General features: G+C 36.8%; 1 protein-coding gene across 2 annotated transcripts; it reads left to right on the top strand.

The window, feature by feature from the left end:
• Window positions 1-3915: 3915 nt before the first annotated feature.
• cmtr1 (cap methyltransferase 1) lies at window positions 3916-17707 on the top strand. 2 transcript variants are annotated; one of them, XM_074616415.1, is made up of 24 exons: window positions 3916-4364; window positions 6415-6528; window positions 7183-7334; window positions 7540-7698; window positions 7910-8002; window positions 8122-8193; window positions 9021-9115; window positions 9380-9452; window positions 9539-9737; window positions 9912-10030; window positions 10206-10302; window positions 10564-10696; window positions 11875-12054; window positions 12136-12192; window positions 12302-12359; window positions 12488-12556; window positions 12843-12974; window positions 14071-14196; window positions 14425-14516; window positions 14681-14749; window positions 15076-15123; window positions 15236-15348; window positions 16156-16264; window positions 16463-17707. In XM_074616415.1, exons 2-24 carry the CDS (start codon window positions 6420-6422, stop codon window positions 16596-16598), a joined length of 2490 nt encoding a protein of 829 aa, XP_074472516.1. In that variant the 5' UTR covers window positions 3916-4364; window positions 6415-6419; the 3' UTR covers window positions 16599-17707. The 2 variants fall into 2 exon arrangements, with proteins under 2 accessions (XP_074472516.1, XP_074472517.1); XM_074616416.1 differs by having other exon boundaries at window positions 3978-4130.
• Window positions 17708-18823: the final 1116 nt, after the last annotated feature.

Below are 18823 nucleotides of genomic sequence, written 5' to 3'. Positions count from 1 at the left end.
ATAATGCAAATCGCTTTGCAACAAAGGATGCTGGCACGGGTGTTTAGAGGTATAACCAAAGCACTATTCTGTCTACATATATGAGCCATATTTTTACAATATAATCAATCCATTCATTTTCTATTCCTCCTCAGGATCTTGGCTGCAGCCTATCCCAGCATGCATTGCATAAAAAACATCCCAACAGTACATCACTTTGTTTAGGCTAACACATTTACTCACATTCACATCTACAGACATTTTAGAGCCCCCAAATTACCTGACTTTTCTGTATTATTTTTATTAATATTCAGTATTGTATTCATCTTTTGTATAGCCAGATGACTTTCATAGATACGTATATAGATTTTTTTTTAATATTCATCTCTTTTTCAATGTCTATTCTTAAAGATGCATCAGAAACAACAAGCAGTTCATTTAAAAAACTATTTACACAAAATTGAAAAAAAAATCACTTTCTGAAGTGTTGAAGCAAAATGAATAGGTATATGCTTTATTGGGCTGGCCTTGACAAAAAAATTTTTTAGTCGACTAACATTCATGCAATTTTGTTGACCAATCGATTAAATCTATCGATTTAATCTGTGAAATCTGAGTTTCTCCTCAAAGAATCACAAAAAAACACCACTTTAAATCTTGTGTTTACCAGATATGTGCTCACACGTTTCTTGTAAATAAGTCATTCAGCAAAAAAAAAGCATAAAAAACAACTAAAAGAAGTCGACTATGACCAAAACCCCCGATTAGTCAACTAATTAACTGGGGGCAGCCGTAGTGTTTGTCAACACAATTTGTGTTACAATTAAAAAGACATAGATTGCATTATTTTTGTTCAGTATTCTGAAATGTGTCAAAGAATTACTGTCTTGAGTGAGAACTTGAGCTTGAGTGCTTCCTCTAGTCATGTCTTTGGTGTCACGAAAACCGGTTTATTCTAAGAGGGATTTCACAGACTCATTAATGAAGGCATGCGATGCACTGACTGACGTTCGCTTCAAGCTGCATCACGAAAGGAAGAGCGTTTACTTGAAACTTAATAACCCTACAGGATCTACTGTACCTGGCTCAGTGCTCACATTTTGAAAATACACTGAAAAGATAATTCTTTTAGCCTGTGGGAGAAAAATGATATTACAGTCTGGAGCCAAGAAGGTAACGCTGTCACGTTAGTCGGTGCCTTTCTTTCTCACGGGAGAGCAGAGAGGGATATTTTCATAAACCATAGCAACGCACCACTGGAAATAGCCTAATAATTGTTTTTAAAGACAGCTCAGGATCCCTTAGTTCACATGCCAAGAACAGATTATCCCAATGTAACAGACATGCAAGACTGATTAAAGGAAAATCCAATCACTTAATCACACACACACACACAAAACAACAATGCAATTAAAGTTTTATGTAAATGAGTTCCAGCTAATGTTCTTCTTTAAGGCACAAGAAAACCAATGTCTGCATTCACAAAACCATGAAGTTACCATTTTTGTACTTATCCAGGCCTGTTGAACTGTGATGACAGGCAGGTTTAATCTTAGTTTTCATTAAGGTTGTCATTATTTTTTACAACTTTTTTGGGGACTGCAGAGTTGGAAAAAAAAGAAACAAAGATTTCACAATTAAATCTTCCTTTATTTTCTTCTTTTGCTGATTAAAACATATTCACCCAGAGAATCAACCTGTGACAAACCAGCTGCAGTGGCCACCCTATTGTTATCTGTGTAACATCACATCATTTGTGTAGTCAATGTAAAGTCACTTGTGTGTGACAGTGTCATATCATCAAGATGAACGATGAAGTTACTTCGCTTTCACATAATCCAAATATAACAAAAAGTAATCAAAGCAGGGGTCACCCAATGAAATTAAATGAATAGAATAAATGAAAGAAAGAAAATAATGACAACAAAAACACTCAGAATTAAGAATATTGAATTACAAGTTCCATTAAGTAAAGCTGAGGCTAAGCCATTCATCAAGACATATGCACAAACAGTATGGCAGGAATACTGGGATGATCAGGAAACTGGAAGGCATCTGTACATTATAGAAAAACATGGAGCAGGGAGAAAGGTGGGCTGGAAGGGAAGAAAATGTCATCACTCGACTTAGAATCGGACATACAGGTCTTAACCATACATTATATAGAAGAGGCAAGCACCCAACTGGGAAATGCACATATTGTAATTAACCAGAAACTGTTGAACATGTACTGATAAACTGCAGGAATTACAGTATCCAGAGGAATCACCTTTTACAGTCACTAAGGAAGGCAAAACATCAGGACTTTTCATTGTCAGGTCTATTGGGGAATACAGTAGATAACATATACTGTGAAATTATTCAGTTTTTAAGAGAAACTGATTTAGTTAAACGAATCTAGAGTTTTCCTCATTATTATTATTATTATTATTATTTATTATTTTATTTTATTTTATTGTCAGGTCTTTTGGGGAATACAGCAGATAACATTTACTGTGAAATTATTAACTTTTTAAGAGAAACTGATTTAGTTAAAATAATCTATAGTTTTCCTCATTATTATTATTATTATTATTATTATTATTATTATTATTTATTATTTCATTTTATTTTATTTCATTTTATTTTGTTTCATTGTCAGGTCTATTGGGGAATACAGTAGATAACATATACTGTGAAATTATTCAGTTTTTAAGAGAAACTGATTTAGTTAAACAAATCTATAGTCTTCCTCATTATTATTATTATTATTATTATTATTTATTATTTGATTTGATTTGATTTGATTTGATTTCATTGTCAGGTCTATCGGGGAATACAGCAGATAATATATACTGTGAAATTATTCCGGTTTTAAGAGAAACTGATTTAGTTAAACAAATCTAGAGTCTTCCTCATTATTATTATTATTATTATTATTATTATTATTTTATTTATATATTTTATTTCATTTTATTTTATTTCATTTTATTTTATTTCATTGTCAGGTCTATCGGGGAATACAGCATATAATATATACTGTGAAATTATTCAGTTTTTAAAAGAAACTGATTTAGTTAAAATAATCTATAGTTTTCCTCATTATTATTATTATTATTATTATTATTATTATTATTATTATTTATTATTTCATTTTATTTTATTTCATTTTATTTTATTTCATGATCAGGTCTATTGGGGAATACAGCAGACTGTGAAATTATTCAGTTTTTAAGAGAAACTGATTTAGTTAAACAAATCTAGAGTCTTCCTAATTATTATTATTAATATTTATTTTTTTATTTCATTTTATTTCATTTTATTTTATTTCATTGTCAGGTCTATTGGGGAATACAGCAGATGATATATACTGTGAAATTATTCCGTTTTTAAGAGAAACTGATTTAGTTAAACAAATCTAGAGTCTTCCTCATTATTATTATTATTATTATTATTATTATTTTATTTATATATTTTATTTCATTTTATTTTATTTCATTTTATTTTATTTCATTGTCAGGTCTATCGGGGAATACAGCATATAATATATACTGTGAAATTATTCAGTTTTTAAAAGAAACTGATTTAGTTAAAATAATCTATAGTTTTCCTCATTATTATTATTATTATTATTATTATTATTATTATTATTATTATTGTTATTATTATTATTATTTCATTTTATTTTATTTAATTTTATTTTATTTCATTGTCAGGTCTATTGGGGAATACAGCAGATAATATATACTGTGAAATTATTCAGTTTTTAAGAGAAACTGATTTAGTTAAACGAATCTAGAGTTTTCCTCATTATTATTATTATTATTATTATTTATTTTATTTTATTTTATTTCATTTTATTTTATTTTGTTTCTGCACAATCTCCTGCTCCACTCTAACAACAAAAACCAACACAGGCACTTGTATAGACACTCGTCATTACGTCATCAACCTCATCACTGCGTGTTCGTCGTCCTAGAAGGAAGGACCTCTGAAATCTGTGAAAACAGACCGCGGGCTAATGCAAAACTTAAACAACACACAGTCTTTACATCAAAAGTGTCCATGCAAAGACAAAATACAACCGGGGAAACCTCCAAACACATGCGGAACTAACGTTTTGTCGCTGCGGTGTCGCTGCACAGAAGAGTGAAGTGTGTTCCTCTGAGCTGGTAAACAAAGCTAAAGCTGCTAACTACTACAGCAGCTGCGCAGTTTCGTTTCACAGAAAACACCGAGAACAGCCTCACTGACTGACACCAACCAGACTAGTCTGTTTACTTTGACATAGCTGGATTTACCTGCAAGGATATATAGATATCTTGGAGGGAGAGAGAGTGGCATGGGCCGACTTTACCAAACTTTGATAGCTGACTGCTGCTAAACTGCACCATAACCACACAGAGGTAACTCTTCATGTTTAGTTCATAACATTGTCAAGTTCTTGTTATATTAGTGCATAAAAGGCGCTAAATGGGAGTAAATTAGATGTCCCAAGATTACCAAACGAGCTGGTGGTTAATGTGAAGACTTGATAATATACATGTTTGATGGAAGAGCTGCTTTTATTTAAGCTATATTTGAAATAAAGTCACCCAACACCTACATGTATTTCTTTGTGCTTGCCTATTTCTACATTTCTCAAATTTATTTTTTGGCGCCCTGAAAAATGCAAGTTTGCACTTTTTCTACTTTGCACCAAACATGTATGAGTTGTCTTCATAGACTATATTATATGTCGAGCATGCATATGTAGGTCAGTGCATTAAAGTGCACTAAAACTGCCCATAAAAGGAGCTTACTGGGACTAAGTTAGATATCCCAAGATTACCAAAACGAGCTGTTTATATGGTGGTTAATTTGAAGATTTGATAATATACATTTTTTATTTATGACAGAAACAAAGTCACCTAACACCTAAACATACATGTATTTCACTGTGCTTGCCTGCATGGGGATTTCTACATTTCTCAAATTCCTTTCTTCAACCCCAGAAAAAAAGCCAGTTTGCACTTTTTCCTACTAACATTTATGAGTTGTGTTCATACACACACTGTATATTATATATTGAGCATGCACATGTGAGTCAGTGCATTGCTAACCATGCACCAGGCAGCTTTTGCAGCTGTTGTTGTAGAAGTTTATTTTATTCTCAATTTGTTTTTGATTGAATTTGAGTTTGATGAATGATATACATTTTTGATGGAAGAGCTGCTTTTACTTACTTACTTTACTTTACTTTACTTTACTCTGATATCACAGCAGAAATAAAAGTCACCTAACACCTAAACATACACTGTGCTTGCCTGGGGATTTCTATATTTCTCAAATTCCCTTTTTTCGACCCCAGAAAAAAAATCAGTTTGCACTTTTTCCTACTTTGCTCTATTTAGACCAAACATTTATGAGTTGTCTTCATACACAGACATTGTATATTATATGTCGAGCATGCATATGTAATTCAGTGCATGCACTAACTAACCATGCACCAGGCAGCTGTTGCAGAAGTTTATTTTATTCTCAACTGTTTGATTTGTTTATTTTGTAAAAGTGGAACCTTTAAGGCAAAAGAAAACTAAAACTGTCTGCATCCACAAAATCATGAAGTTGCCATTTTTCATTTGGTACTTATGGTACTTATCCAGGCCAGTGATTACAGGCAGGTTATTATTTTTTACATCTTTTTTGGGACTGCAGAGTAGAAAAAATATACTCTGGAGACTTTAGAATTAAATCCTCTTCTTTTATTAAACCAAAAAAACAAAAAACAGCAAAGAACAAAGCGAGTTTGCACTTTTTCTACTTTGCTCTATTTAGACCAAAACATTTATGAGTGGTCTTCATACACACACCGTATATTGTATGTTGAGCATTCATATGTAAGAGAGCATATGTAAATCAATGCATGGCTAACCATGCACCAAGCAGCCATTACAGCTGCAACTGACAGTTATTTTCATTCTCAACCGTTTTATTTGGTTATTTTATAAATGGCAAATGGCAACATTAAACAGCCTACAGTTTAAAAAAAACATTAATACAATAATAAAATGAAGAAAAATAAGAAAATGTTCTCCTGTAAAGCTGTAGTCAGCAAATGTTTGGCATTTTTACTTAAAATAAATTGCACTGTATGCATACGGTATTCATTAATCAACTAATTAACTAATTGTTAAACCTTCAGCACTGTCACAATGCTTTTGGCAGCCTCATACATGCATCATTGTCATACTTGCTGTTGTGGTTTAGTCCGCCTTTGTTGTTTTCTTGACATGTACATGGAATGAGATTCTGCTCCTCTGTTCCATTTAATTTTGTTTAAAATTACCTTAATCCATGGTTAGGTATTTCTGTCACAGTCCTTCGTCTTCTCCTATATCCTCTGTGTGCTGTTGCACCTCATCATCAGACAGAGTATCTTATTCATATTATAATATCCTCTGTGCTCTGTTTCAGCCACCATGAAGAGAAGAGCCGAAGCAGCGTCAGCCCCACCGCAGGCGACAAAGAGGCCTCGTGATGACAGAGCAGACAGCAGCTCAGATGAAGAGTCGCAATTATCCAGACAAGGTAGATGGTCGAATCCCAGAAAGAGACCCTAACACCTCTTTCTAACATACAGCGAGCAGAATCAGAAAGGTGTTTATTGCCAGGTGTAAGGGGTATACACGAGGAATTTTCTTTGGCTTTTTGGTGCGAGACAAACAGTATAATAACAAAGAATAGATAAAACGTTAGAATAAAATAAGAATAAAAATGTACAATTTACAAAATAAGCTATAAAAATAAACATGGTATAAACAGTGCAAATATTGTCGGTGTGCAAACAAAACAATCAGGTATCAGAGGGAGAGAGAGTGTAGCGTGGAAATTTGTCCAGATATACTACGAGCGATGTCACTCTATTACATAGAGAGAGTGATTGATTTATGTCAGTTTTTTTTCAAACAAGTGACACGTCGCTAAGCCTGTTTGCTGACGCATGGAGCAGGTTCGGATATCTTCATTAGGAAAAACTGAAACAATCTGATGTTTGCTCGTTCGCATCGCGTCCAGTTAGGAAGAGGTTGCGGTTTTGACTCATTTTAGAACTCAGCTCAGCACAAGATCGCAATGCTGAAGAGTGATTAGACGAGCATGATGATTTTTTTTGGTGTCTCTGCCTTCTCCTGTTTCCTACATGAATGGTTTGAACCTGTGTGTCTGTGGTTTTGTCCTGTCTAGACTCTAGCCAAAATGATTCCCTCAGTGACCAGGAGGATCAGAGACCGGGATTCTCCATGCCCTCCATATCATCCTTGGATGAACAAGACGCTGACCCCTCACAGGCCTCCAATGATTTCTCTATGTACAACACCGTATCACAGAAACTCATGGTAATGTATTGAAACCGGCACTAACACGAGATATTTAACAGTTGACTGTCTCAGAGACTGTGTTGCAGAATTTTGGATTGTACATGTAAGCTTCTTAGATAGATTAGGACATTTGTAGTTTATTTTGCAAAGTATTCAGAAGAAACACAGAGTTTTTCTGTCTTTTCTTAACTCCCTTATTCTCTCCTACTTGTTACACCTTTAGGCCAAGATGGGTTTCCGTGCGGGTGAAGGTCTGGGGAAGCTTGGCCAGGGACGCAAAGAGATTGTGGAGGCCTCTACCCAGCGAGGGCGAAGGGGTCTCGGTCTCACACTGCAGGGCTTTCAGGGGGAGCTCAATGTTGACTGGCGGGATGAACCAGAGGTACACAGAATTAAATAATAACCATGTAATGCTTTCAGTGGCGTTTTCTGTACATTATGTGAAATGTCTATTATTGAACTATCAGTTGTGTTTTACAATTTTTTTCACTCCTCAGAACAATTTTTTTTACATCATTATGACCTGTTGACATGATCTGTTTCCCATCTCTATTGTATTCTCCCTTTGTCTCTTTTTCTGTTCGTCTGTCCAGCCCACTGCCGAACAGAAGGTAGACTGGTTCCCAGAATGCACCACAGAGAACCCAGATTCAGATGAGCTGAGGGACTGGATGAAACTGGGAGACGTAAATACAAACACTTCAGACTCTCACTTAGATCGTACACAGTGTTGACTCTGGCAAATATCTTTTGCCTCATATGTATACATTTTGTTTTTAAAAGTCTTATTCTTGACTGCTTACAGAGGAAACTTAAAATTGAGGATGAGACAGAGTTTTGCACTGAAGATCTCCTGCACACTCTTCTAAGGTGCAAGGTGAGTTATAATTTCTCTTTCATTTTAACCCCTTTTTTTTATTTTTCACATTAACATAAAATAACAGAATTTATTTAAATGCTTCAGCAGTATCTAATGTTCAGGAAACAGAGGTGACAAGGCATTAACCCTGCAGAAAGACCATTGCCAGTTTCAGACTCACATGCCCGGTGACGCTCTACTCGACTTAGTGAGAATGTTACATGTGAGCAGGGGTTAAATTGGGATTTGTTATGTGAGGGGCTCTACAAGCAACAACAAGCTTTTTTTAATGATCTCTGGCATCTTATTTACATTCAAAGTACATGTCTTAATCATTTACAAATTGAAATGTGTACCACAAAAACTGTTTACTTTCCAGATTAATTATGAATTGTGATGTTAAAAATATTAGTAGTTGTTCGTAATTAGTATTAGTAATGAGTAGAAACAGAATACTTCACAACTTTATTGACTAGAGTTGGTAAAACAGTTATTAAATGTATTTAAGTTAACAATGGTGGAATGTAACTAAGTACTGTAATTAAGTAGGCTACATTTTTGAAGTACTTGTATTTGAGTATTTCTATTTTCTGCTACTACTCCACTAGGATACATCTCAGAGGGAAATATTGTACGTTTTAATCCACTACATATATTTCATAACTTTAGGTACTTTGCAGATTCAGATTATTAATACGAAATATAATCAACTAATAAATGCTAAAACTCTATCTTGGCCTAAAGGTTACTATAGCCTACTTATGTAAGTATACACTGGATTGAACTAAATCATAATACTGTAATATTACTGAGTTGTTTAACCACTGTGTCCGTTTGATGTTCAGACAGTATTTGATAACCTGGAGGGCGAGGAGATGAGGAGAGCACGGACACGCTCCAACCCCTACGAGACAATCAGAGGAGGTATCTTCCTCAACAGGTCAGTCTTTAGTCTTTAGTTAACAACAGGGTTGAAACATTATCAATGTGGATGATATTGTGTATGTCATTCAGGTTTTATTTAACTTCATTTCTATTACACATATTTTTTTTCTATTACGTATTTTATAAATTCTGTGAAAATGAAATCATATAAATAGATTCCAGCTGTTTACTTTTAATTTTAACATGGATTGATTAGTGCTCTGTAGTGTGTCCCTTTTAAAGACAATAACAAGTTGTATTGTGTTCTTTCTGTATTTAGAGCAGCTATGAAAATGTCCAACATCGACCATTGCTTCGACCAAATGTTCACCAATCCAAAGGATTCACAAGGGGTGGGTTGGTAACAGCTGATATGTGCTTCACTGAACTTTTGTTTCATTATAAACAGACAGTGAGATAAACCTCTCTCATTATGTAGAAACCTCTGACAAAGGACCGTGAGGGCGAACTTCTTTACTTCGGAGACGTCTGTGCGGGGCCTGGAGGCTTTTCGGAGTACATACTGTGGAGGAGGCGTTGGCATGCCAAGGGGTTTGGCATGACGCTGAAAGGAGCCTGTGACTTCAAACTGGAAGATTTCTACGCAGCGCCGAGTGAGCTGTTTGAGCCTTACTATGGTACGCACACATCACGTTCAGGGGGAGAACAGAAACGGGTCTCGTCTCCGGTGATGGATGATTCTAAGGCTGCAACTAACGATTATTTTCATTGACGAGTAATTTGTCTTTTGGTCTATAAAATAGATGATAAACTAGATGATTCGATGAAAGCTTGACCTCTATGTGTTGCAGGTGAGGGAGGGGTGGATGGGGACGGAGACATCACTCGACCAGAGAACATGACTGCCTTCCGAAACTTTGTCCTGGAGAGTACAGAGAGAAGAGGGCTGCACTTCCTCATGGCAGATGGGGTGAGACTCTTTCACATATCCATTTTTTTTTTTTTACTGCAAAACCACTGTTCTGCATCTAAAATGTAAACATCAAACAGAAGAGGAGGTCGCAGATTCCTGCTATTGGCGGGTTGAACTGATATTTTCAGGGTTTTGCTCACTGATTGGATCACTTTTGGTTTGTCTCCGGTAGGGTTTCTCTGTGGAAGGCCAGGAAAACATCCAGGAGATCCTGAGCAAACAACTGCTGCTCTGTCAGTTCCTCACTGCCCTCTCTACACTCAGGACAGGTATGTGTATACATGCACATGAATGGATGAGTCACCTAGTTAGACTGCATTCCTCTCCTGGCGAAGTGGACAGCTCATGGTGTGTCTACATTTCCTAAAAACTCTGTGAAACTAATGAAAACATTTCCGTTCATTCTTGATATACCTTCGTCACATTCGCGTCATTGTACTCACCTCTGTATTTGTGTGCACATCCACCACATATTTGTGTCAGGGACAGGGTTCAGATTAAATGATAGCTGCACCTTTTGTCTTCTCCAGGTGGTCACTTTGTCTGTAAGACTTTTGACCTCTTCACTCCTTTCAGTGTGGGTATGGTCTACCTGCTCTACCTCTGCTTCGACAGGATCTCTCTCTTCAAACCCATCACCAGCAGGCCTGCCAACTCTGAGAGGTGGGGCCGTGTCTGTGTGTAAATGTTCCCTACAGTATGTGCAAGAAGATCTGTGTGGAGTTGGTTACTAAAGTACTAAAGTACTAAAGTAAACATTGTCGACACCAAGTGGCTGCAAGACTACAATACACACAAGTTTTGTAACATCTGCATGTTCTCCCAAATATTCTTTTAAGCTTTGAATAACTCACATTTTTTAAACAAATATCTGCATTTGTGCTCAGGTAGCAGATCATGAATAGATCAGGAACCCTGCCACAGTGCCAATTTTTTTAATTTTATTATTTTAGTGCTGAAGGGAAAAACAAAGTGGCAGCAACATAAAAGGCTTTGTTCCAAATCATATACTTTTTCTTTTTTACTTTTAGTACATACCGCAGCTGCCCTTATAAATTAACTACTGTTGCATGCAGTATGCATACAATTGGGACATACTACTTCGTCATAACATTAAGCATTGAACTTTGACTCTCTTGCTCATATATCTGCTGCACAGAGGATTGTGGGTCAGAAAAGCATGCTGGCTTGGATACTGCAAAATGCGATCGGGTGTAGTAGGACATTCTGGTATTTTTGGCATACTGCATTTGATATACTATGTATTAGGACATAAATATTTTTCTGGCATACTAAGTAGTATAGCAGTATGGGAATTGGAACGCACAGAAAGTAGTAGAAAACTTAGTATGCCACATGACCACATGATGTGCCATTGAGGCATATTTGACTCGGTCTTCAACACATCATGTTAGACATTCCCTCAGAATCTTCACTAGTTCATTTAGCCTCACTGGGGTGTTTTTAACACACAATGTGGCTGTGCAGACAAAAAAACGAATTGTGAAATACTGGGAAAAACGTCTGGATGCCAGATGTTTGGTTTCACTTTTAAAGTTCAGCAATAATCAGAGTCCCAGCTCTAGAAGAAAATGTTATATTTGTTCTCAGATTTGGATTTGTCACTTCCTGTGTGTGAAAAGAAGTATTTATTCACAAGTAACCATACTCAAAATTACAATTAAGTTTAGGCAGAAAAGTTAAGTGTGTAGCGTCTCATTGAGAGGAAATGGGACAGTCTCTCTGCTATGGATCCAAGTTTTGATTTAGACTAAGAAGAGAGAATTTGTACAGAAACTTCTTGCATCTGTTAAACTCTTCCTGGTCGCTGCCATCCGCAGGTACATAGTGTGTCGTGGTCTGAAGCCCGGCTCAGACGCCGTCAGGGAATACATGTTCAGAGTCAACCTGAAACTGAACCTGCTGAGGAACACTGACAAAGACGTCACAGAAGTGGTTCCCCTGAGCATCATCAAGGAAGACGCCGACTTCTACCCGTTTATGGTCAACTCCAATGAGAGGTAGAGACATACGATAGTCACAAAGTCATACTCATAATCTTTTCATTTCAAACTGAGTGACAGAATTAACTCCCTCTGCAGCCTCTGTGTAGTCCAGATCAAGGCTTTGGCTAAGATCCACGCCTATGTCGTAGAACAGTGAGTAGCCTTTCTTCTACTCATCTATGTGCATTTATCTCTATTGCAGTATAACCATGTGTGATGGTGTTTACGTATGCAACTGACTGTGTGACGTTTGTTTCTCTAGGACCCTTTCAGAGCCGAGGCAAGCAGCCGTTAGGAAGGAGTGTCTGAAACTGTGGGGGGTGAGTGGAGAAACTGTGACGCATGAAGTTGGACTTAAACAGAACTAATAGAAAGAAAAGAGTTGTTGAATAAAGCAGTTTTATTCTATGTTATTCCACTCCTAAATACATTGTATTTCTATTCCCAGGTCCCAGACAAGGCCAGAGTCACTCCTGCTTCCTCAGACCCAAAGTCAAAATTCTACGAACTGATTAAGGTCAGTTAATAAATCTGGGATTAAAGAAACCCTACTGGGAATAAATCTGATAAATGTCAGAGAATTCCAGTCATTAATAATGAAAGTAAAATAAGAGAAATAAGCATCTGTGTGCACTTTGGTAAATCCTAAACCGCATTTCCCAGAGGTTGAGATTTTTGTAATTTTAAAAACAAATATCTATTTAGTTGATCTGTCCAATTCCAGTAATGAGAAACACCTTTACAGATGGGCTGGTTTAAAATGTTAAATGTGTCTCCATATCTGTGTCTCTGTTGCACCTCAGAACTCAGATGCGGAGTTGTTCCAGTCTAAGCTCACACCTCTCAACTCCACTACCATCGAGAAGTTGCGTCATATCCTGGACCACAGGTGCATTGTGGGAGGTGGAGAGCAGATCTTCCTTCTCGCGCTGGGGGTGAGTCTTAACCCTTTAAAAAAACGGATTGTTGTTTGCATGATCTTGTTTAAATCAATCTAAAATAATTAAAAAAAACATAATAACTAGAGCATTCATTCTCTTTGCAGTGGAAAGCTAAGGCTTCATCAGGTTGTACACTCGTGATGACGTCATTACGTTACATTACACGCAATACAAAGCGGGGTGACAACACATGGTGTTTTGCCCCGTAATGGCTGCGAGAGATTGTTGTTTGCATGATCTTGTTTAAATCTTTCTAAAATGAAAACCATAATAGCGAGATCATTAATTTTTTTTCAGCAGAAATCTAAGGCTTCTGACTTTTGTCTCATCACGTTAGTAGTAGTCTTTGCACTCAATCTGCTCATAAAAATGAGCATATCTCAAAAACGAATTAATGTGCATAGTTCAAATAACTTATAGAGTGTTACGAAATATTTTGTTCATGTTTCTACATCTAGAAATCTTTTGGATCAATATGTTTTGTGTGTTTATTTAGTAACATTTTATGAAAAACATATCAATTTTTTCAATTTTTTTTTATTTATCACGCAATTTCAATACTTTTATCAATCATTATGAGATTTTAGGGATATGAAGCATTTGAAGATACTCCCAGAAAGCAAAAATACCAATGTAGGCGCTGGCGGACCATTTTTTTTACAGAGTACAAAGAGGCACAAAACACCAAAATGTAGGTCTTGAACTTGTTTTATCTTACTGCTCTGTAGTGATGTGTTTTTCATACAACTTGCACAATCCTCTTTTTGTACCCGGTAGATATATATATTTTTTTTACATCAGATAGCAGCTCCTATACTGTATGCATTATTACACACAGTAATGGGACACCAGGCCAGTATCATCAATTTTCTAGCCATTTTCTTTGTAAGATTGTTTCCTTTTCTTCTGGAACAGATTAAAATGCAGAGCTGACAGGCTAATCTATTCACCCCTGATGTTATGTTTTTTATTTAAAGAGATAGTGGTGACCAGAGAGGCTTTACTGCTTTCTTTTAAAGTATGGTAGCCTGTGATTGAACCTGTTTTCATCTCTTTATCTGTCCTCCCCATTTCCACTTGGCTTGTGTAGAAGTCTCAGATATACACCTGGGATGGGAAGATGCCTGTGCGCTGGAGGAAACTGGAGAATTTCAAGCTGGAGCTGCCAAGAGAAACACTTCTGAGTGTGGAGATCGTCCAAGAGCTGAAGGGCGAGGTGAGAGGAGGGACAGGAAACAGATGAAATATGGGAGCAAGTATCCCAATCTCTTTAAGCTTGGCTCCATTTCTGTTAATGTTGAAATAATAACAGGTTTTGTGTACTTTTGTTGTGTCATGCTTTCTCGATCATTCTCTCCTGTTAGAAATACACCTGAACAAGTTCATTATTAGCTGCTCATGGTTATGGTTTTACATGTATAAAGACAGTATGTTTGGTCCTCAGGGCAAAGCTCAGCGTAGAATCAACGCAGTTCACGTAATGGATGCACTAGTACTGAATGGCACTGATGTAAGAGATCAGCACTTCAACCAACGGTAGGACGTCACCTTCATCATAGATTCTTACACTTTTATTAATTTACTATTAATCATCACTCTGTTAAGCATAAATACATAAATCTTTATAATGAGATTGACGTGTTTGTACTTTTCATACCAGTTTTCTACAGTTTATTAAATAATGCCCATTGTATGTCCAGGATCCAGATGGCTGAGAAGTTTGTGAAGGCAGTGGCCAAACCCAGCAGACCAGACATGAACCCCATCAGGTATTCATTTAAAGGAATTTAACCGTTTTGAATGCTGACAAATATTGCGTACAAGTATGATTTTGTGACATCACAACGAGTTTGGAGGCCAGTCATGGTCCAATATGCAGCTTAAACAAGATGTGATGTAGAAACTTGAAGTCTCCAGTGCACATACACTGAGAATGGATGTAATTCTAAAAAGTTTTAATTAGTTGATTGAACTTTTTTTGTGAAAAAAAAAAAAATCAGATACAAATTATTATTCAAAGCAGAGTATTTTTGTACATCTTAAAAACATTTTCTGGAGGGGATTTTAAATGTAACATCTGTCATTTTCCATACAGAGTGAAGGAGGTTTACAGGCTGGAGGAAATGGAGAAAATCTTTGTCCGGTATGACAGGACGACCGTCCAATAAGCAACATGATCTATAAAATATCAGGCCGAGTTTCATATACTAAATGCTGAGGATTTTCTACTAGTTTTTCTTCTTTTCCTCATCCAGACTAGAGATGAAGGTGACAAAGAGTTCAGGAGGAGTCCCACGTCTGTCCTACACCGGCAGAGATGACCGACACTTCCTTCCCACCGGCCTTTACATCGTTAAGACTGTCAATGGTACGTTTGTGCTGCAGCTCATTGTCACAAAGTGGCACTTGTTTTGACCGTGTCAACATTCCTGAGGGCAAAATACTTAAAGGGAAGATTCTCAACCTTTTATGTGGATGTCGAATCAGTGTTGATGTGGTGGATTGAAGCAATACATTCCTGTGTGTGCTGTATTGATAGAGAAAGCTGAGTTTGCTGCAAAATCTGTTCTTCTTGCATACAGCACTGTCAGGATTTGACGTTACAGTGACAAGGAAGAACTACAGGCTGTTTCAGGTTGGATTTCTAGTCTCTGCCTAGAAGTCCTCCTGTCGTGCCAGCAGTGTCTACATGTACCAGGATGCATTGCACACGAGCCAAATACTCTGGCTCGAATAAATACGGCTGAATATCCGAGTCGACAAAACACTGTAAAATGGATCCTCGTCCATAACATCCTCTGTGCTCATATTTTGGGATGCCAAATTCGCTGTTGGAAACGTAGCTAGTTTGCTATACTAGCGAAGAGAACAAGGAAGTTTTGCTTTGAGCGGCATCTAGAGCTGGCTACCCAGAGACGGACACTAGAAATCCAATCTGAAATAGCCTGTAGGTCTTCCTTGCATCCAACTATGTCACTGTCACGTCAAATGACGGCGCTGGATTCAGTAAGAACAGCAGATTTTGCAGCAAACAGCATGCACTGAGGAATTTATTGCTTCAATCAACTCCATTGACCATCAACACTGATCGGATATCTACATAAAAGGTGGCAAATTTTACATTTCAATTAATAATGAGCAAATGATCTCTGTCTCCTCCCTCTCCATCCCTCAGAGCCGTGGACGATGGCATACAGCAAAAACTCCAAGATGAAGTTCTTCTATAATAAGACCACCAAGGACTCCACCTATGAGATGCCACCCAACGCTGCCGCCCCCTTCCAGTATGTAGCGTCTTCTCTACCCATATTGTATTGATTAAGTTCCTGATTTAATCAGTTGAATCAGAAAATTGATATGATAAATGATGATAAATTGTCAGTTCTGCGGTGGGGATGATAGATAAAGTGAATGTATGTTTGTAATCGCAGCCTTGATGACCTTATGAATGAACGGTATCCTTTCTTTGTCTTCGTCCTCAGTGTTTGCCATGCTGAGCGGCTCTTCTGGGCCTGGGTGGACGGCGTGATAGTTCACGATTCTCAGACGCGGATGGACCCCGGGAAACTGTCCAAAGATGATGTTTTGAACTTCGTCCACCAGAAGCACCATCCCTGAAACGCTCACAGAGCCCCGGAGCTTCACGAGCTACAACCACAGACAAAGAATGCACTAACTTGTGGAGGATATAGAGCCTTAGAAAAGGTTATTATACAATGCCTTAATTGATATTTATTGACAGTAAAAGAGGGATTCATAAAATACTGCCAAATAAATAAGTTTTTATGAATCCCAGATAAATATCAATTAGCAAACTCTTTTATAACCATTGCCAAGGTCCTCTATATTATGTCGCTTAGAGAAATTATTACCAGGTTGTAACTGGAGTTCTGAAGCTCATGTGATGAATTGTTCGCTGCTATTTCCTGCAGTGACATTTGGACTCTGTGTAAGCAACGAACATTTGACAAACCACTCTGTCTTTCTGCCTTTTTCCACTGCCCTCCTTGGCTCTACGGATTGTAATGAATAGGACTCGCCTCATAGGACAATAAGGAGACAAAAAGCTGTTGCCATGGTCTTCTTCATTGGATTGCATGTCCCTGTAGATACAACTTTTTACAGTTCCTCGTCCATACAATGCTTGTGTGTGCAGGTGTGGGTGCGCATATATCACATTAGCAATGACGAGAGACGCATCTGCGATTTGGATATTGCTAGATAGAGTTACAAAACTATGCATCCATATCTGTAAACACACATTCTCGCCTGCCTTGCTCTACAACTGCCCATCTCCTCATCTCCATAGAGACCAGGATCTGTTTACCCAGTCCCTTACGCCCCAAATGTCCCCTTGTCGTCACTCCTGCAAAACAGTAGCTGAAGCCTAAATACAACAAACACGTTATTCATGTTCAGGTTTATCCTCGCCATCGTTTCAACGTTCATATCAGTTACAGATGTAGCAGCTTTTTCCCCCATTCATAACTGATCTGTCACACGTTTGTTTGTGTGTGTGTGGGTTAAACATTTGGAAGGCGTCCTGTTAGGTTTTAGGTTGTTTTTACTCCGGCTCCTCTTTGTGATTGTGCCTCTTATCGTCCGGACTATGTTTTTTCTTAAATACTGCAAATGACTTATTTTTTTCATATAAGTTAGCTATCAATCCCTATGATGTAAATAATTATAATGTAGTAAATAAATGGGAGATGTTTTCCCAGAAATAACTTTCAACTGCCTGGTAAAATTTGATTCAGATCAGTGGTTCCCAACCTTTTTTTCTCCTAAGGAGCCCCTTTTCAATCATTAAGTAAAGTGACGACCCGTGGCTAAGTGACATATTTTATGGATATTTCACATTATATTTATTGCATAACAATAGCAGTACAGAACAACTGATAATCTGTACAATTAACCCAAATAGTGAGCACAATAACTGCAGGAAGTTTGTGTAAAATGAGCGATTTGGATGAATTTTGAGCAGATTATTTCCTGTGAATATTGCATCAGAGATGAGTTTTCCTGTTTTTAAAAAACTTTTAATACAAATCTGTCTGTATTATCTAATTTACATTTGTTTCCAACAATCATACATACTTAATAGGCTTCTTTTTTTGACATTCATTGTTTTTTTATATTTTAAATAAGAATTAAAACTTTAAAAATAACAATTAAAGTTAGTTTTCTTCACATAAATGAATGAAACCTGAAAAACCAGGTTGGGAACCAGTGATTTAGACTATGATCTGAGTGATGATCACTCGTGGCTGGATGAAGCTGTTTGGAGGCCACTGTCGCAACTTCATTATATTATAACCAACCTGTACTCCTACACTGGAATACTATATTTTCTTTTGCTTAGATATGGTTTATTAAGGTAATTAATCTCTGCATGTGTATCATTCAGCATCAGTTCTATTAGTTTTGATGCAGTTTTAATTTACAGCACATGATGCTCCTATTTCTGTCATTGCCTCACATTACCAACTGCTTAAATACTGTATTTTCATATCTAATATTAGGAGGTGGAAAAATGCTAGTAATGGCATATCAGTTTACTCAGTGATTTAAAGATTTGTGGATATATATTGATAGATTCTACAGTAACTAATTAATCACCGTTTGGCCTGTAACCCATTTCATTATGGTATTGTGATTACTGGAATAATTCTGGACCATATTATATTATATTGATTATAAGCCATAATGTCATAACCATCCAAACCATACCACGAAATACTTTCTCTTATATTACGAAAATAGTTCAACAAAATGTGTTTCTAAAAACATTTGAGGCGAGAAATAAGGCATGCAGTTTCTGAAAACTGTCTCCAATTTAACCG

This window comes from Sebastes fasciatus, chromosome 18 (genome assembly GCF_043250625.1).
Source record: "Sebastes fasciatus isolate fSebFas1 chromosome 18, fSebFas1.pri, whole genome shotgun sequence".
NCBI lineage: Eukaryota > Metazoa > Chordata > Actinopteri > Perciformes > Sebastidae > Sebastes > Sebastes fasciatus.
This window is presented reverse-complemented; position numbering and strand designations above follow the sequence as displayed.